Raw genomic sequence first — 18,944 nt, forward strand, 5'->3', positions numbered from 1 at the left:
CCACACAAAAGATACAGTAAAAGAGATTTGTAATATATTTTCTTTCATTTTTCCTACATATTCGCAATATAATCAGAAATGTTTAATTGTTGTACAAGTCAAGTTTACTGCCTAGCAAGGCTAGCGAGCTTACTAATCTTTTACTTGCCGTTTTCTTTGTTGCTTTAATCACAGCTAGCCAAGTAAAACCCGTGAGTTGGCCAATTTTTGTAGAAAACTAGCTTGAATTATTCAGACATTTTCGAACAGTCCTACAACGACAAGGCACCAGTGACTACCAACCACAATCTCAACGTATTACGTGACTTCACTGAAGTGATGTCAAGTATCACGCAAGGAACTCCTCACTGATTAGCACAAGAAGCCAGCTCCCCATTATAATCAGAATAACCAACACAAATTCTAAGGATTTAAAACCTTGATTTCAATCAGACCAACAGAGTAAATTGAAATACTTTCCAAGACCTTTAAAATCCTTTATGTCTTGTTTCATATCATTCAACTCTACAAGAAGCTTAGAGCAACTGCGTTCCAAAAGAGGACTTACTAGGGGTTAGGGGTAGCACACGATGTAACCGTGTCAAGAATGAATAATGTCAAGTAACGGATATAAGGGTCACCCTTTTTTGACTCAAAATCACGCCAGATCGTCGTCCAATAAGAACAGAAACTGTAAAGAATTCAAGAATATCATGTTAAGTTCAGAGGCTGAAATTACGTGCATAAAATTTCACCTCAGATAACCTCAATTAAGCAAAGTTTAACAATTCTCTTCTTATGACGGACATCTTGCATCACCCCTTCCGAACGCTTATCTATTTACTTCTATTTTAAAAATGACTTTTCGAATTTATAGAAAAAAAAAAAGACATGATGACAAACAATACACAGTGCGTGCCGTTGCAAGTGCGCGTTATGTCTCAACTTTCGAGATGAAAGTTAAGGTGGAGGGATGTTCCTGCGTCCTGCAGAGCACACTGCTGGAGTTTCGGCATTCTAGCTGTCGAAAACCTCGTCTAGACTCAAACAAAAATCAGTTGACCAGCAACGTAAAAAAATGGTTGACAAAAAATAGTGAGTAGATTCGCAAATCGTTTTCTTAATAATCCGTTGTCTAAAATATTAACCAATCGCGGTTTCAGCATTCCAGCAACAACAATCCTCATAATTCTTTGAGCTCGTTTGCCTCTCCATGGGAGAAGGGAAGATTTCACCGATCTTACTTCGTTCACGTGGAGTACTCTGTAACCAATCGGGCCGCGCTGTGCACGTGACTTTTCACGCTACAAACACCTGCATATCCACTTCCGTGTCAAAAAATTGACGACAAATTTTCCACGCCTTCCGTCTGTCTGGCTACTCAAGATATCTTTGAACTCTGCATGGCTATCTCATTCTAACGAATATCTCTTCCATTTCAGTTGGCGTTGAAGTAGAAATTGATAATTATATTTAATGCCGCAAACGATTTTTTTGGAAGAAATTCTCTTTCCTTGATTACCAATTAAAATATCCTAAATCTCTGATATGTTAAAAAGCCAGTTATGTGATAGTTTCGACGTAATTTTCTGGAACAAGACCTGTCCTTCCGTTCAGGGTTCCCTCAAGCCAGCCAGGTTCTTTTGAGGGGCGCACTGTTGACAAAAAAATGCAAGGCGTTATGAAGCAAATTACCATGACAACCTTATTATAAATCCTATCTATATGATCATCCACCCTTCCACCCCCTCAAAAATGGTTTTCCTTTCCAAGTATCCCCACATGTAAATCTCCGCTCCTACTCTGACTTCATTGTTCCATGTATAAACTGCATTCATACTACAATCAGAACTCGTAGGACACATCAAAATGGGTATACTGTTCCGTGAAGTATCGTGAAAAGGGGAAAACCTTACGCCGATTAACCTTGTGAACTGGACGGCCTAAAAAGTCTGATCTTTCCCTTCACAGTCAACGCTAGGGGTTTCATTTCAAGATACCTTTCGTGTCACAAGTTGACTCGAAGCGGTCTTAATACGACTTACTTGCCTCACCAAGTGTAGACCCTACCCTACCCAGAGTGATTTAAGTCCTCGCAAATCCCCCCAGTCTTTGTTCAGGATTTTATGGCAATTTAACACTCAAACAAGCTCTCGAGCGAAGTCAGCAAACGCGTATGTAAGATTACCAAAAATGCGGGATGTACTGAAGTCCAATTTGAGAAACAAATAAGTAAGGTTTCGCTTACCATTTAAAATAAGCGTACCAGCATCGAACGAAAGCTCCGAACTGTTTTCCGCTACACAGGGATACAATGTCCTGACTTTCCTATGATATCAAGAAATCACAGGGTTATAACCGAATGGTTAAAAGAAACACATCTTCTGAAACTAAAGATCTCCCATTTCTACTAAAGACTAGCGGTCTCACTTTGGTGTTTTGGTAGCTGGAGTTGGCTTCGGTTCATCCTTTGGCGGGGGTTCCTTAGGGAGAGGGGGAGGCCCCGTCCCCCAAGACTGCATCCCCCTGTTAAGGCTTCCCCCTTGGCTGCTAACACGGCGAATACCAGGAAACTTCTCCTTTTCCTTGTCATTCCTGAAGAAGAAAAAAGTATCACGCGTAACAAACAGAGCTCACTTAAGAAGGGGTGTGGGGGGGAGGGGGGGAATGAGCACATGGACATTGATGTATCTAAAAAGGTATCCGAGCAGATCCAAGAGGTTAATCAAGCGAATCATGACTGACATTTGGTTCGTCGTAGGCCAGATAATTGTAAATATTCTAGGAAGATACATGAAAGGAGTAGCTTTTGACCTTTAAGTCATATTTCGATGGGTAGGGGTTTGGGACTCACAAGGCATCCCCATCCCCACCTCCCACACAAACACACACAAATTCGTTGAGTCCCTCCCCTACCGCACTCACATTTATGACATATATTCGTGAAGTAAGAACTATATATGCGTCGGCTGACTGCGATGTAAACATATGTGAACAGAACAAAACATGCGGCATATGAACAAAATAAAACAAATTACAGCAGCGAAAACACCATCACTGGTGCAAGGGGTAACAAAATGGGCAGCTCTTCAAGACTACGTGAAAAATGTAACGCTGTAACACAAGAAATAATTATTCCATGACTCTTACGGTCAGAAACAGACACATGTGGTGAACAGAAGTGCCAATTCTGGTTAAAAGTTGAAAATAACAGTAACATCTCGGAGAGATAAGTAAAACAAACCAATCTGTTTCCGCTGGAGACGACAACAAATATTTGGAGGAAGTTGAAAAGGGGATAAACAAAACTTACATGGGATCGATCATAGAAAAAGGTCTTGAAAAGCCTTCAACTCTGTTCTTAAACTCAGCGCTAAAATAAACAAGCAAAATAAAAGCTTCAAGCAAACACAAAATATAACACTACGTACGGCATGCAGTTAAAGCATTAAAATGTAATCAAAACGTCAGCTTTTGTACTCGTTACGGTAGCCAATTTACCACTTCAACTTTGTTGATATATGCAAATTATAAAAGTAAATCAAACAGCAAAATGAAATCAAAACACCGATCCTGCCGGAATCAATCGAAGTAAAATAACAAGGGACATTCTTGAGTCTTAACCATCACTAGATCCGCGCTCGAGATCTTTTACTATCAAACTGGTGATTGTATTAGAAGTTTCAGTGCACTCTTAATACTTAAATTCAATCTCCTGTGGCGGTAACTTTCACCATGGTCTGAAGGTCTCGTCCATACTTCTCTATGACTCACAAAGATCTAACAACTAATTCTCCAAGGTGATTATCATGAGAATTTGCTTTCGTATCAAGGAATATTGCTGCATCACCTAAATGGGAAGCTAAACCATCGCATTAAACTTCACAGAGAATAGTTTCCCTGACATTTTGTTGGTACATAGCTTTCCTATTGAGTAAAGCGGGGTACAAAAGGACTACACTTTTTCGGCCAAATAACAACACGAAGCCCTTGCATGGTATTGCAGCAACGGAACCCCTGTTCCAATCACAAACAAACAAACAAAGCAAGGTAAAAGAATCTTCGCCTCATAGTGAGTTGTACTTACATTACTTCAGGTTTCTTCGGAGGAGGTACTGGTTTATTTGCTGAATGAAAACAGAAAAAAAGAATTAAACAGAGAAGAAGGCTTCGACGCCGAGAAGTTGTTCTAATGAAGTAAGCAGTTGCCGATGTCGACAATATAAGAACAAAATTCTCATTTGAAAGCTCCTGTATAGTAAATGCTTTCCACGCGCCCCTTTCTTCTTTCACCCCTGTCAACTTACCAGTCTTTTCTCTCCAAAAATCCCTGGGCGATAGCGGCCCTTTCCCTTCGCTCTGAGGGGTTGAATTTGCACTTGACGAATCAGACAAACTGCTGGGATCGTCCTCGGAATCTGACATAGAACAAGAACCTAACATTAATTGTCTGTATGGAAAGCGAATCCCGGAAAACAGATAACAAAATTCGTTCTATGGCTAGCTACCCGTGCGAGAAAGATGGGCCCACTCAGTCGCTCTGGATTTCTCAATTTGTTCCCACAAAAAGCGAAATTCTCCGGTGTAATAATTTTGGCATCTAAGGAATTATTTACTGACCACGCTTCCGGGTACGATCAAGTTGGTGAGATTTCGACCTTTTTCCTTTCCTTGCTTTAAACGTGGCCTCGGTACACAAAAACTCTCTAAAAACCGAAAACAGCAATCGATAACGTAGACTCCCTCACAGCCGTTCTTAACGCAACGGAGCGTTTTGTGACATCCCAACGAACGGCTGAGGAAGATACGTGACCTATTCAATATTATAATTGTTTAAAAGCAACTCACCTGCCACGACAATGGCTTTGACTTTCGGCCTCGAATACGGAGCTGGTTTGCTTGGAGGGGGTGGGGCACGGTAGCCTTTAGTGGGGAGGGGTAGGGGCTTGGAGGGTGTAGCAGGTTTGGCTTCATTTGATTTGGCACTAATCTCATCACTGTTTCTCTTCTTGGGGAGAGGCTTTGGCTTTTCATAGACTGCCGTAGAATCATTCTCCTTTTCATCTAAGAAGGGATTCCCTGTGTTGTTCTCCACTGCATTTGGAGACGAATCAGTTGAGTCTTCCCCTGAATCCGGACTGGGATCGGGCCCAAAAATCTGCGAGAAAGGCCGAGAAGAATGAAAGAAGGTTCACATTTTTCATTTCATGACATTCTGATCGACACGATTTATGTCAATTCATCTTCTTCCCAAAGATCCCACCCACAAATATAGCAACTAATACAGCTTAGCAAAAATTCCAGACTTCCTTCATTTTTATTTTCTTTTTCTTTTTTTAACTCAATCGTTCATTTTTCCAAGTCTGGAAAAGAACTTGACAAATTTCGATACTTTTTCAAAAATTAAAGAAAAAACTCTCTCCGTTACTTACTGTGTTAAACTCCTTGATAAGCAGCTCAATAACAACACTCTGGTATTTCAAATTCATGATTGCAGCCATGGATTCCTCTCTAGATTTCATCAATGTTGGACCAAACACTACTCCAAGATTACTTGCCGCCATTAAGTTCCTATTGGAATGAGCTGCAACTCTGCCGCGAAAAAATCACTGGATGAAGTACTCCTTTAGACAGTTCATGAATGTAAGAGAATGACCAACAAGCGATTCAAATAACCTCAAATTGGCGGGCTCAATTACAAAAATCACAAACAAGGGTATAGCTAAGCAAAATTGGAAATTCGTTAGTATTATTTAAGTGTAAACTTTTAAAAAAACCTTGTCTCTTTTTGAGCTTATCTTTAATGACTTTAAGAAAGCGTCACCGATTGAGTAATGCAAGCAAATTAACAAAGGATGTGATGAAAATTGTATAAAGACTTAGCTGACACTCCATCATCGTCACATTCAAAAGAAATAAATTTTAAACAAAAAATGTGCCTCTTACTGCGTCAAGTGCTTCATTATCATTCTGATTAACTTTCTGTTTTCCTCTGGTAAATTATCCACGAGGCACCTCAAGGCTTCGACTCGCTTCTCAAATGTATCTTTTTCTGCGAAAAAAATATCATACTTTTTAGAAATAACAGGTTTCCTAAGAGCACATACGGACAGATTAGTGTTAAGCTAAAATCAAAGTAACACAAAGACCAGTTAGACTGAGGTTAAAACACCATAAGGGAAAAAATGAGATAGGAAGCGAAAATAGTAAACTGACCTAAAGCACAGTGAAAACATTAATAACTAATTTGTCTCTGATTTAATTTTGCATCTCACTGTTTAGAGAGTGGAGCAGGTTTTTTTTTAAAGACCAATTAGGAGGGCAGAATAAAGCACACATTTTACCACAATTGGTAGTAATGTCACAATCTGATTGGCCGGTTTGCCGTTGTCGATAAGAGTACCAACAACGCTGCTCGCGTCAACGTGTTAAGCAACGTGCCACGAACTGAACGAATAGTTTTATTTGACGTCGATATTGTGGTTAAGAGTGAATAGACTGTGGTTTAGCGTGTTCTGTACCCTTGTCTACAAACACATTCGTCATGACAGTGGTCAAAGCGTTGTGGACTCACGAGGCGCACGAATATCGTTTACGATAAGAGTACAGACCATGCTAAACCATAGTCAATTTTCAACTGTAGTAAATACTCAACTGAAAACTGTTGTTGATCACAAGTAGTATCAATTGTGAAGTACAAAAAAAATGTAATTAGTAATTCATCAAATAAGTCTTAAAATCAGTATTCTGTACTTACTAACTGCTTCCAGGAACTGTTCATGGTAGCTATATGTAAACAAAGGTTCTGGCATGTTCCTATGAGTAACAATATGTTTATTGGCACTAATAGTTTCTATATATCATAATACTTCAATTGTAGAAAAAATACCATAAAATGCCTCCAGCTTCTAAATCACAGTAATCAGAACATACTTTATACCAAAGAAACTAACATCACAGAAATGCCTAAGTTCACTACCCTCAAACCCTGTCATAAACTTACCTCAAGTACTGTTTAAGAGCACTGGTAATAGTTTTCACTTCCCATTCACATTCCTGGTCTGCAAGGTCAACGGTCTTTGCCTTCTTTTTTTCAATACATTGCAACAAAAGATTCTGAACCTTGGAACCCACACCGACAATTCTGTAAAGACCTTGATCTGTTATACCTAAAATAATCATTGTAAAATATGTAATCCCCCACAAGGAAAGAGTCTATTCAATACTGAAGATACATAGGCAGAGAACATCCACTATGGGGTTGGCGGCTTACAGGAGAAATTTTGAAAGGCTATCACAAGGGGTGTATCATGACCACAGGTGGACCCAGGGTGGTTCAAATGGCTCAGTCAAACCCTGTACACTGAACTGAACAATGTCTACACATATGAAAATTTTATGTTTTTTTTTTTCACTATTATCCCTTAATATCAATGGAAATAACATTTTTCAAGATTCTTGGCTGGAGCATGCCCTCTGACTCCCTCCTGGGATTGTCCACTTTTCCACTTTTCCAAACTCCCCTTCACTAAATCCTGGATCTACATAAATGGTGATTTGAAACATAACTAGATTTGTATTGTACATGAATGACAACATACTCTGTTCACAATGAAAGATGACAAACAGTAATGCAAAGTCAACTGCTTAAAAACTACACTTAAAGGCTACAGGGATGCCATGCACATTTCCCTCTTTGAGAGCTTCAAAACATAGGATGTGTGTAAATCATTATGCGTAATGCTGCCCACAGCTGATTACCAGCATGTCCCAGTACAAGAAAGTGTCACTCAGAGATTATATCAGAGGAGCTATGGGATGTTGGGTAAGGTAGCTGTAAGTAGACTTAACAATTGGGTCAGTAGTGTCTCTTGGAAGAACCTCAAATACACTTTTCTTGGACTGATATATCAGTTGAAACAAACCTCGTTTTTCCACTGCTGAAATACACTTGGTGATAAAAGTCAGTTCAAGATCACGAGTTTCCTCTGGAAAATATCAACAGAAAGTCTATTTTACCTCTGATATCGAGGATAGTTATGGTACAACTGCTTAAAAAAATGAACATTTATTGAAAGGCAAGAAACACTACAAACACTGTGGACTAAGCTAAGATTTAAAAGCTTACCATCTTTAAGCTTGGGAAGGTTATTAAAATCCTCATACAACTGAAAAGAGAAAATAAGACAGATGAAAAAAAGGGATTGAAGTGATTAAATTAAAACCACGTCTCAGAACACCTATTATTTTGATGCAATTGTAAAGACTGAGACACACCAAATTGTGAGTCTCAGTAACTGATGTGCACAAAAAGCCGCTTTACATTGCCTGTTTCCAAAACAAGTCACTAAATAAAGGCAATTCATCCCACATAAAATCTGTGATTTTTTTGAGAAAATCTTCATCTCTGTGACAAAATTTTGTCACTGTGATAATTTCTTCAAAATTTGTGTGTGACCAATTGAAGTGCCACATTCTGTCATGAAAACAAAGATTTTTACAAAGATTTTCCATGTCATATAGAGGTAATTGTCCAGACAAAATGTTTCTGCGAAAGGTTATAGCCACATGTTATTTAGCATGTCTCGGCCTTGATGATTGCATATTTACTTGTTTTAATCGAAACATTTCTGATAAGAAAAACTTACAGGTTCTTTCCCATCCATGGCTTCCAACCAAGATTTTCTATCATCCTCACTCTGTGCTTGCAGCAAGATAGGTTGTGCTCTGTTCCAAAAGAAAAACCAATCGAGAATGAATAACCAAACAAACATCAACAAAAGCAAAATGTTTTAGTGAAACTTTGATGGCTTTCTTGTAAATTCTAAATACTGACAACATCTATACAACCCATGAATTGCTGCCTTTGAAGTAAGCAGTGCACCCATAGCGGTCTTGACATCATTGGTTACCTTTCTTCAGCAGTGATTTCAAAGGTAAATCTCCTGTCTATAGATTCTGTCATTTTTCTATAACATCAAACAAACATCATTACTAAAATGGTTCTTACTATTGAAATTTGGTAAAAAATGGTGCTACATCCAAACTAATTCCTCATTACATATATATATCTTATTAGACATTTTGTGGTGTAGTATTGCTGAGTATTTTTACGAGTTGTGCCGTATTTTGACGAGCCCGTAGGGCAAGTCAAAATGCAAATAATGAGTAAAAATACTCAGCGATGCTACACAACAAAGCGTCTAATAAGTTATTTATTATCCAACATGCCAAACTATTATTTCAGGGCGGGTGAATTTTGCGGATATTTATTTACGGGGAGTGCATTACAGAAGTATGCCAAGCGGAACGGAATTGGCGCATTGTTGTGTTCAGTTGCTGTTTCTATTTTCTTCATTAAATGAAGAAATTTTCTGGTTGTCAAGCTGTTTTTGTTCGTTCGATTCATCTAATGAACTTGGATTTATATTTGCCAGCCATTCTGACTCTTCGTCGTCAGAAATATGATTCAAATTGTCCGTCATTTGTTTCTTTTTTCGTAACTACAATCCAATTCTTCGCTTGCGCAATGCAAGAAAACCTGTTTAACTGGTACTCTACAATAAACGAGTACAAATACTGCGTGATATTTGTACTCGTATATGGCATTATTTGTATTCGTCTAGGTGTAGTTGGATAATAAATTAGCACATTTGTCCTACCTGATACAAGAGGTTACAATAATTGTGTCTGTTGAAGCAGTCTGAAAGATAAATAAATTCACTTAATTACTTGTTAGTTCCACAAAAAAAATTTAATATGAAATAATCATAAAAACAACGATTAGTTGACTTCAAAGCAAAGAAGAAGAGCAAAATAAACTCAAGTGGCCAGATCACATCACAAATGTCAGTTTTCAACCAGGGTGATCATTAATACCAGTAATCAAAGATTAGAGAATTTCTGGCTACCAGCCAGAATTCTTAAGCTAATACCCCAAAATTCTCTGGCTGCTACCCACATTTCTCCAGCTTCTGCCCTTAACCCCTGGGCTATTGCCCAAAAATTATCACGCTAAGATTTAGAATATTCTTCAACTCAGACCTGGAGAATACTCAACCCCGCTGACACCTACCAGTCGTCCTTGAGTCTGTGTGTAGGGAATCATTGTGAGGATTTTGTTTTCCTTGGTGTACATACAGTAATGTTTATGCCAAGTAGTACCAAGGCCTCCTGAAATGGTCATTTGTAGAGCAGAATGTCATTTACACGAGAGGTTAATTAAGCATGATTTTCATGGAAAAAATTGAAATTCTAGCCACACACCCCAAGCTATTTGTAACTTAAAACACTTGCCTTAACTGCCGCAGGGAAGATTTAATTTGCTATTTGCCAAATCATTGCTCTAAAATCAACATACTATAACCTGACCAGAACGTATCAAAAGAACCTCCAGAAAACCAAAACTATTAAAGAGAATCTACTCAACAAAATTTCAAAGCAAATTTAATCAAAAAAGGAAGAAAAACGTCCCACTTAGGCTCTCAAACAACTGAACAAGAATAGCAGACACTGCACTAATCTGAAAGTTCCCTCATAATTTCAATCAAAGTTACCTTTCTTCTGCACTGTCAGGTATCCTTGCCTTGTATGAGCACCATGATAGTGCAGCTCACCACTATCAGCTTTCTGTATTGAATAAAAGAAAGCAAACAAAACAACTTCAAAACAAATAATTAAAAAAATAAGACAATGACTGGTTAGGAAAAGGTACCAAATAAGCTAACACAAGAGCTGAATGTATAATTATGTACTTCTCAATGTATGACAGCATTCAAAGAGGAAGGCTCAATTTAACCCCTGAGCTCCCATGCTTGATCAAGACAGAATTTCTCCTTATAATATCCATTCAATATCAAGCAGACAAGTGATGAGAATAAAGAAAATATCAATTAAGGAATTGTTGGTTGATCCAAAACCAAATTCTTCAAACTCGCATCATAAGAATTGTAAAGCTGATAGTAAGGAGAATTACAAATGACATCTTTAGATTGGAAAGGTAAACCCTCACCTGTTGAACTCGACTCATGAGACTTTCAGCTTCTTCTTTGGCTGTGTCAAATCTTTCTCTTGTCTAAAGAGAATGTGAAGAAAATATTACACCATGGCACAAACATGAATTTTACATGAATTTTCAAGCAAAAAAGAAACACTAATTAAGCAACATTGTCTTGTTGACAACTTGTACTGGCATTTTAATTGACAATGTGACTAAAATTTTAATTTTGTGAATTACATGTAAACTTCATTTTAGAGAGCTAGTTTTGACAACCTGAAGGCTTCATTTCAATGAAGTAAGATCAAGTGCAAGTGCAAGTGCAACGTTAATTGGAGCTCCCCTAAAGGGGCTTTTCAGTAGTAAGGTTGAGATCGGACATCGGCATTTTATCAGGTGCCTTCGGCAGCCACTTCAGTTCATGTAGCAATCTCACCTTCCCACCCATCCCACCCCAAACCCTACAGGAGATGGGACCTATGGCTTTACGTCTTATCCGAGAAGACGAAGCAATGTGAGTGAAGCGACTTGCTTAAGGCCGCAACGTAGTGCCCCAGCCAGGACTTGAACCTGGGCTGTCCGACCCAGAATCCAGCACTCTGACCACTGGACTACTCACGCCTCACAAGATGTTATATAGAAATAAAATAATGTTACAAAGAATGGTAGAAAAAAAAAAAATTCTTGACTGCAGATACTGTGTGGAATTGCTCCCAATAAATGAAGGGGGGGAGGAGGGGGGAGGATCTGCTCTGTAATATGTTTGCCACTAAAAAAATTCAGTGCTATGTTGTGATTTAACTTACATTTTGAAGTTTCAGCTGAAGATCTTTCATGTAAATGACATGGTCATTAAACACCTCATGCCCTAGGGATAAAATTTAGATCAGTTTATAATAAAAAAATTCAAACAAAAGGAGAAAATTTGAACCACAAAATATACATATCTTATTAACCAAGTGCGAGGGCCGTACTGGGAGAATATCGGCCCAAGGTCTTGACAGTACGGACCTCGCTGCGCTCGGTCCGTACAAAAAAGACCGAGGGCCGATATTCTTCCAGTACGGTCCCGAGCAAGCTTGGTTAATAAGAGATTTATTATACGACTGAAGTTCAAAGGGACGTAAGTGTGGTATCATTCGGGACCATTCGGGACAGTGCCCGGTCCAATACTGAGAGAATATTGACCGGCAATAGAGCATTTTGATTGGTTGATTTTAGTTATTGGCCCTCTGACTGCCCGAGTTGTGTAATAAATAGTGTTACTGCATAATATCACAACTTACAACAAACACCTTACCACTATGAAAAAATGTTTGATGCCCATACATAAAAGAAAGAATCTGGAAAAGATAACAACAGCCTCATGAGAAAACAGAATAGAAGTGATGAGGTTTGTCAGATTAATATGCATGACATGCATATATATATATAGTTTTGTGCCTCATAAAAAAGGGGTATGATTGTAAAGAAACTGTTGTGCTGTTTCAGTGGGGGTCTTAGAAGCTACTTTGGTGTTATAAACTGAGTCAATATATTTTCTACAGCTAATGTTTCATGCATCAGCCCTTTGTCAGAGCTACTTGTAACTTTGAAAAAGTTGAGCTTGGAGCCCTGACATCTGAAACCAGATTCAGAAATCAAACCTGTCCCAAAGCAGAGGGAAATATGCACCCTATCTGCACTGGCATTTCTGTTTATACTTACCGTTTCAACAAATTCAAACTTCTTCTTCTCGTTGACCTCTTGAAGTTTGACAACATAATCAAGTGCAGTCTGATGGAATGCACGCTTCTCTAACTGAAGAGAACTATCAGCCTATGCAAAAAAAAAAAAAAAAAAACACAGAAAACTAAACAAAACAAGTTAACAAGTCACAATTAGAACCATAATAAAGTTTAAGTTATAAGTTTATCAACTTTATTGGTCTCACAAGTTATACATATACAGAAATAAAAGAAATAAAAAAAGGACCAAATGGGATTGCGCGAATGGAAACAAAATCCCATGCAAAGCGCAACCCGAAATCTAAAAAAGAAAAAATATATATCCGATAAAAAAAACTAAAATTTAATTTAAACAATTTAACTATGATTAAATTTAGATAGTGTACAGTACAGTGCAAATAAAATCAGTCAAATAAAAATTAAGAGTGATGGCAAGGGCAGTTATGGGAGTGAAACCAGGTGCAGGGCATGTCAATGTTATAAGTAGTGTCTAGTAAAGTAAAATAAGTGGTGCGCAGAAAAATTTTAAAAATACTTAGACTTGAAAAATTGTCATGAGAGGCGAGATTACAGATAATGTTTCAGGGTTCAACAATTCTAATAAAAAAGGAGGAATGAAAAGTTGCAGTTTTACAGTAAGCAGGTTTTAGTACAAGAGTAGGGTTCTTAGAGTGAGATCAGCCATGTATGACAAAAGTAACATACCTATCAATATTTAAGTCGGTATGTCCAGAAATGCATAAAATGCAGAAATGCATAAAATGATATCATAAAGATAACTACGTCTAGAATCTAGTATACTTGGAACAAAAATTTCACTAACTTAAACCCCACTGTTTTATGGCAAAGTCGAGCCAAGGTGCTGGAACTTATTCTGGTCTTTATAGCATAAAGCAGCTAGGAGCATTGCATAATTTCTTGGATAGGATGCTGGTTTATTACAAGTTACCCCTTTGCATTTTCAGGCTTCTCTTACAGTTTGCTGATACTCATTTATATTTGTGGGTGGAGAGAGGCACTGACAGAGTGAAGTGTCTTCCTTAAACATTTAACTTCAGTGGGGGACCGAAACAGGATTTTTCCTCACAATATCAAAACAAAATCCAGTAGACAAGAAGAATGAGAATAAATTAAGGTATCAACTGAGGGATTATTAGTTGATCTAATACCAAGTTTTCCAAACTAACATTGTGAAAATCATCTAGCAGACTATAAAGGGAAATAACTAAATTAAAAATGAGATCTTGGAGTGAAAGTGTTAAAGTCAAAAAAGAACTACCCCCAGCCCTGGTCTTTGGAGTCACACTTGCCATGAGCCCCTCAAGTATCTCAACATTTATTTCTTGTAATATTATTTTCATATTACAAACCTCAGTCAGAATGGCCTCTTTCTTCTTGGAAGAAAGATTCAAGTAGTTCTGGACACATAAACAATATTTTTCTGTTTGCTTGTCAAATTTCTTCTTTTCCTCCTACAAAAAATGATTCATCTTTGATGTATTGTATTAAATAAATAACTAAATAAAAAAAAAAAAAATCTCAATCAAAGTAAAAAGGAGAAGGAGGAAACACTATATAACAAATGGGCACAACCCTTTCAGCGCTAGAAGTGACCAGCATCTAATTTCTCCTTACAATAATAGACAGACAGACAAACAGACATCTATATTTATACAAGATAGCCCCTTCAGTGTAGTAAACACTGGTATCAACGGGGTTCCTGTTAACCACCCATCCCACCCCAGGGGAGGACATCCATCACACAGTAATCTCATGCGTGGGAAAGTAACGTCTCCTGCCCCTAACCCTGCAGGAGACAGACCTCCATTTATTCGTCCCTATCCGAGAAGACTAGAATATCTAACCATTTCTTGATGGTATGGAAAGGTAGCATATTCTTCTCAATTATTTTAAGACTGGGTGTTGGTCCGGCCGGGGCTTGAACCCTCGACCTCCCGCACAACAGTCCAGCGCTCTATCCATTGAGCTAACCAGGAGAATCATTCATTAAGATCATGAGAATAAAGGAAATAATGACCAACCTAACAACCTGTGATTGTTAAAAAAATTCTCCTTGTGAGTACCAAAGGAAATGTATAGAGAACAGTATGGAGAATATGAATACTAATGTCAAGGTGTAAGGGGTTAACATATTGTCAGTCTGATATCCTAAAACTCAAACTTAAGAGTCTGCTCAAAATTTCTTTTCCTTATCAAGTTGCAGGAACTACCTCTTGTAAATTTAACAGAAACAAGCCATTTTGATGGGGAGGTTGTAAAGCAGAGTTCCACAATAACAGTGGTTCTTTAGTTAGTCCTACCTCATGCTTCACTTCAAATAATAACATGAAACAAGAAACAAATTACAAACAATCTACCTTTGCTCCTCCAATCTGCTCTTTTCTGAAATTCTCCAGTGGCACTATCAGCTGTGAATTTGCATGGTTTAACTAGAAATAAAAAGTGATAACAATATAGCAATAAATCAAAAAAAGGTTCTTCCTAGAAAATGCAAAATCTTGAATCTTAACTCAGGAAGAAGGCCTACCAAGGTTGGCAGAATGAGAGAAAAAAAAAGATTTAAACAAGCAATGCTGTGCTCTGACAAAAATTGTAGGGAGCCCAGTGCTCTGAAACTGTGAAATCCAGGGTGCCCAGCATATGCTTTTATGAAAAAACTAAGATTTCTGAGTTGTCCAAGGGCGAAAGGAAGGCACCAGGGGCCACCAGGGGCCATCAGGTGCTGCTAGACCACAGCTCTGACATGGACTCAATAAAAACCACTTTTTGTGGTGTGAACTCCTTGATGACAATCTTTATTATTACAACTCATTATCATCATTGATTCCCGCAAAAGAAGAAAACAACTTTACCATTCTCTCTCGTTCATCCTCAACACTGTCAATTATTGTAGCAAATTCTTTCAGCGATTCAGCTATAACGGGAAAAACAATTAGTTAAAAAACAGAACTGAAACAAATTTACAACAAATGCATGATAATATTTTTGGGAACAATTTTTTTAAAAAAGGGACAACTAAATTTGTCAGGAAACTGGTGTCAAAGTAAGAGAAATTACAATAACTATTGTCTAAACTGCAACTTGTGTTTAACTGATTAGAAATGAGTGACTGACTGGTGTTATCGCACATAACTCACCTATTATCATCTCATCATCAGTCTCAACTTCGCCAATGCACTCAAACCTGAACTCACTCAGCACTTGTGCAAAGCTGCGTTGTGCTTTGGATAAATCTAAATGACAGATAAATCAATGTTTGTAAATAACAAGGCTATATTTCCTTGTCTGGAGCGTACAGCAACCTGCAGAGCCATTGGATATGAATTAGCCCTTTCACTTCTAAAATGTGTCAGTGGAAACAGATTGTGACTATTTGCATTTTGTACATTCTCTAGAACCTATGTTTAGGGTTGTCTTTGTCAGTTTGGCAGAAGAGAGTACTTTTTGTTTCCTAACAACTGTGACTTGTAAGTGTAAAATTATTGTCTCAGAAGATCTCAGAAATATCTTTTAGCCTTTTACACGATTTAAGGCACTGATTCAAATCTTCTTGTCCGGCATGATGTCCTTAATTTCTGTCAACTGTTAAAAAAATGGCAAGAAAAGCTCTTAAGATCAAGTGTCACTGTTGCAGCATGGAATATTTCCTCTATGAGAAATTTCTATTAAATAAGCAGTAAGCTTATAGAATGACTGCCAATGATATTGGACCTCTGAACGACCTCAAAGAAAAAAGAAAAAAAGAGACAAGAAGAACGATTGCATTTTTTAAATAATGTGGAGAATACACATTGCAGGTCCATAAAACTATCCAAAGGCAAAAAAATCTAACAGTTTGACCAATACTTTGAATAAGCTAGCTGAATGAAAGGTCAAAACTTTCCATATTTGACAATGCCTTCAAACAATCTAAAGTGAAGTCCATTCCCAACTGAAAGACTCCCGTCAAAGCATTCCGCTGAGCGAAAAAAAAAAAAAAAAAAAAAAAAAAAACAATGAAGCAAAACTATTTTACTTCCTCAGCAAAAGAGTCTGCTCATCTGTTTGTTTTGATCTGATTTAACTTATGCCCAGTTTAAGATGCACAAAAAAGGTGGTTTAGAGGTACACAAGGAAATTTCAAGAAAATCTTACTTAGTATGAAAAATATTAAAATAGCCTTACGTCAAGGGAAAAAATACAATACTGGATACATCAGAAAATGTTATTGATTAACCAGTAAAATTGTCAAATGTGTCTGTGAAATAAAAGTGACTGAATCATTTCAGTAATTTGCTGATCAAGAAGCCTTAAATGACAAGAATCTGGTAAATATGACACAAATTATTCACAACTAATTATTCAAACATTGGAAATCAGGTACATAAACATCACAGTCATCCTGCCCTAGGGTATAATTCGGCAGCTTTGGAGGAAGATAAAGAAATTTTTTTGTTTAATTTAAGAAAAGACAAAATAAATATAAAAAGTATTCAAACAAGACAACGGGAACCGTACACAGAATTAAAGCAGAGTGACAAACTTCCAAGACCGGCAAGAGGTGGTTCCTGTCAAATAACATTCTTCGCAGTTTCAGCCGGGAAAAGTTTACAGAGCCAATCCGATATCGAGGAACGTTTACGATCTTTGTGAGAGATTTCCCACTTAAAGATCATGTCAAAATTTCAATATTGAATGGTTTAATCTCCATTTAACATACAAATATTTAAAGTTACGTCCAATTTCTGGGGCCCATATCCGTTTTGCCCCGTGCAGAAACAGATTTGAGGCTTCAAATAATCGTGTGTGTAGCTTTCGGAAAGACCTAGTTTTATAACCTGTCGATTTCCCGGAAAACTTTCATTTCTACCAAAACAACGACAACAATTCAACAAATAATTTAATTCTAGGAAATTGCTCGCATGAAAATTCAAAAGATTATATTTTGGTCATCAATTGATTTATTGATGTCTTGCGATATAGGGAGGTGATCATTGCACAAACATTTTTGTAAAAATTCCCTGTAAATTCAACTCATTAATGGGGAAGATTAGCTCATTTCTTCAGATCTTTCGAGAGATGATCGAGTGACCAGAAGTGCTACAGACGGGTTGAAACATCATACAAAAGCACTTAGCAGGAAGTCAGGGTCGCCTACGGCTTGGAAAAACAAGTGGTAACTCACTCGCATTCGTAACGCTGTTCCTTTACATTCAAACACGGATTAAAATATTTAGCGACTTCCAAACAGGGAAAACAGCTAACTTGCTGTGTATTGTTAGCTCTACATGTACACGAAACAGTCACTTACTTTCGATCGCCTTCAGCAAAGTCTTGCATTCTTTGATGAGGCCCTTGATGGCCTCGTTCGTTCTTTCCAGCTCCCGTTCATGTTCGTGAATGTTCTCGCGGAAATATGGACTATCCAATATACAATCTTCGAACTCAAGAGGCTTAAGCCCCATTGCTAAAGGCAGATGAAACCTTTTTCCTGATTTATCGTGCCGGTTTCAAGGAATCCTTTATTCCATATATATAAACAACTCGCAGTATCGGCTAAGATCCTCTGCTTCAAGGTTTGAATCTGATTACGCATGTGCAGACATGTGACCAGTTATCCGTGACGTTGACAGACTAAAGGAACCCCGCCCCACGGGACACGGAATAAAGAAAATTGTTGGAGTACGTCATCCAAAAATAATTATAAAAAAAAGTGCTGAGACAAAATTTTAGGCCTGAATGTATCACATGGCTTTCTCTAGGACGAGGAATAAAGTGGAAAGTCGAAAATCACATACGGATACCTGGCCGTACGAGGAAGTTGTCTATAATTTCCGCGTGGGCTGAGCGCGGAATCCGTGGATCACCGAAAAAGGATATTTCAAACAATACGCTATACTCTCTTTTGAGGACCTCGTCTTCCTGTTCCAATTAGCGTCCGGCATTAGTAGCAACTTTCAAAAGAAATAATTCGGGGAAATAATAAACAAAAAGGATGCATTTTGTTACTGTCAACGAAATTCTCTACTAAACTGAAAACTGATCTGGGAGCCTGGATCACCGAAAACAGATTGTTTTTAATTAAACAATACGCCACTCTCTTGGGGAAATTCATCTTCCAATTTCAATTAGCGTTCAGTTTTAGCAGCAGCGATAAAAATGAATAATCATGGAAATATGAACAAGAAAGATGCATCATTTTACTTCCTGCTGCGTCTCGTTCTGTAATCCTTTGTTTTTCT

The 18,944-nt window shown here is 37.8% G+C and overlaps 1 protein-coding gene across 2 annotated transcripts; it reads right to left on the minus strand.

Moving 5' to 3' along the window:
* Positions 1–12: 12 nt before the first annotated feature.
* LOC111338553 (rho GTPase-activating protein 26) lies at positions 13–18,290 on the minus strand. 2 transcript variants are annotated; one of them, XM_088732226.1, is made up of 27 exons: positions 18,014–18,290; positions 15,861–15,956; positions 15,576–15,637; positions 15,081–15,152; positions 14,073–14,174; positions 12,683–12,793; positions 12,276–12,318; positions 11,782–11,843; positions 10,991–11,053; positions 10,536–10,608; positions 10,055–10,152; positions 9,642–9,682; positions 8,892–8,948; positions 8,628–8,706; positions 8,108–8,147; positions 7,905–7,967; positions 6,983–7,148; positions 6,737–6,795; positions 5,926–6,031; positions 5,412–5,571; positions 4,828–5,137; positions 4,287–4,397; positions 4,067–4,106; positions 3,293–3,352; positions 2,410–2,574; positions 2,228–2,307; positions 13–1,634 (listed from the first exon to the last, which is right to left on the minus strand). In XM_088732226.1, exons 1-27 carry the CDS (start codon positions 18,165–18,167, stop codon positions 1,543–1,545), a joined length of 2,565 nt encoding a protein of 854 aa, XP_088588352.1. In that variant the 5' UTR covers positions 18,168–18,290; the 3' UTR covers positions 13–1,542. The 2 variants fall into 2 exon arrangements, with proteins under 2 accessions (XP_088588352.1, XP_088588353.1); XM_088732227.1 differs by lacking the exon at positions 3,293–3,352.
* Positions 18,291–18,944: the final 654 nt, after the last annotated feature.

The sequence above is a fragment of the Stylophora pistillata genome, chromosome 9 (assembly GCF_964205215.1).
Source record: "Stylophora pistillata chromosome 9, jaStyPist1.2, whole genome shotgun sequence".
NCBI classification, from domain to species: Eukaryota; Metazoa; Cnidaria; class Anthozoa; order Scleractinia; family Pocilloporidae; genus Stylophora; species Stylophora pistillata.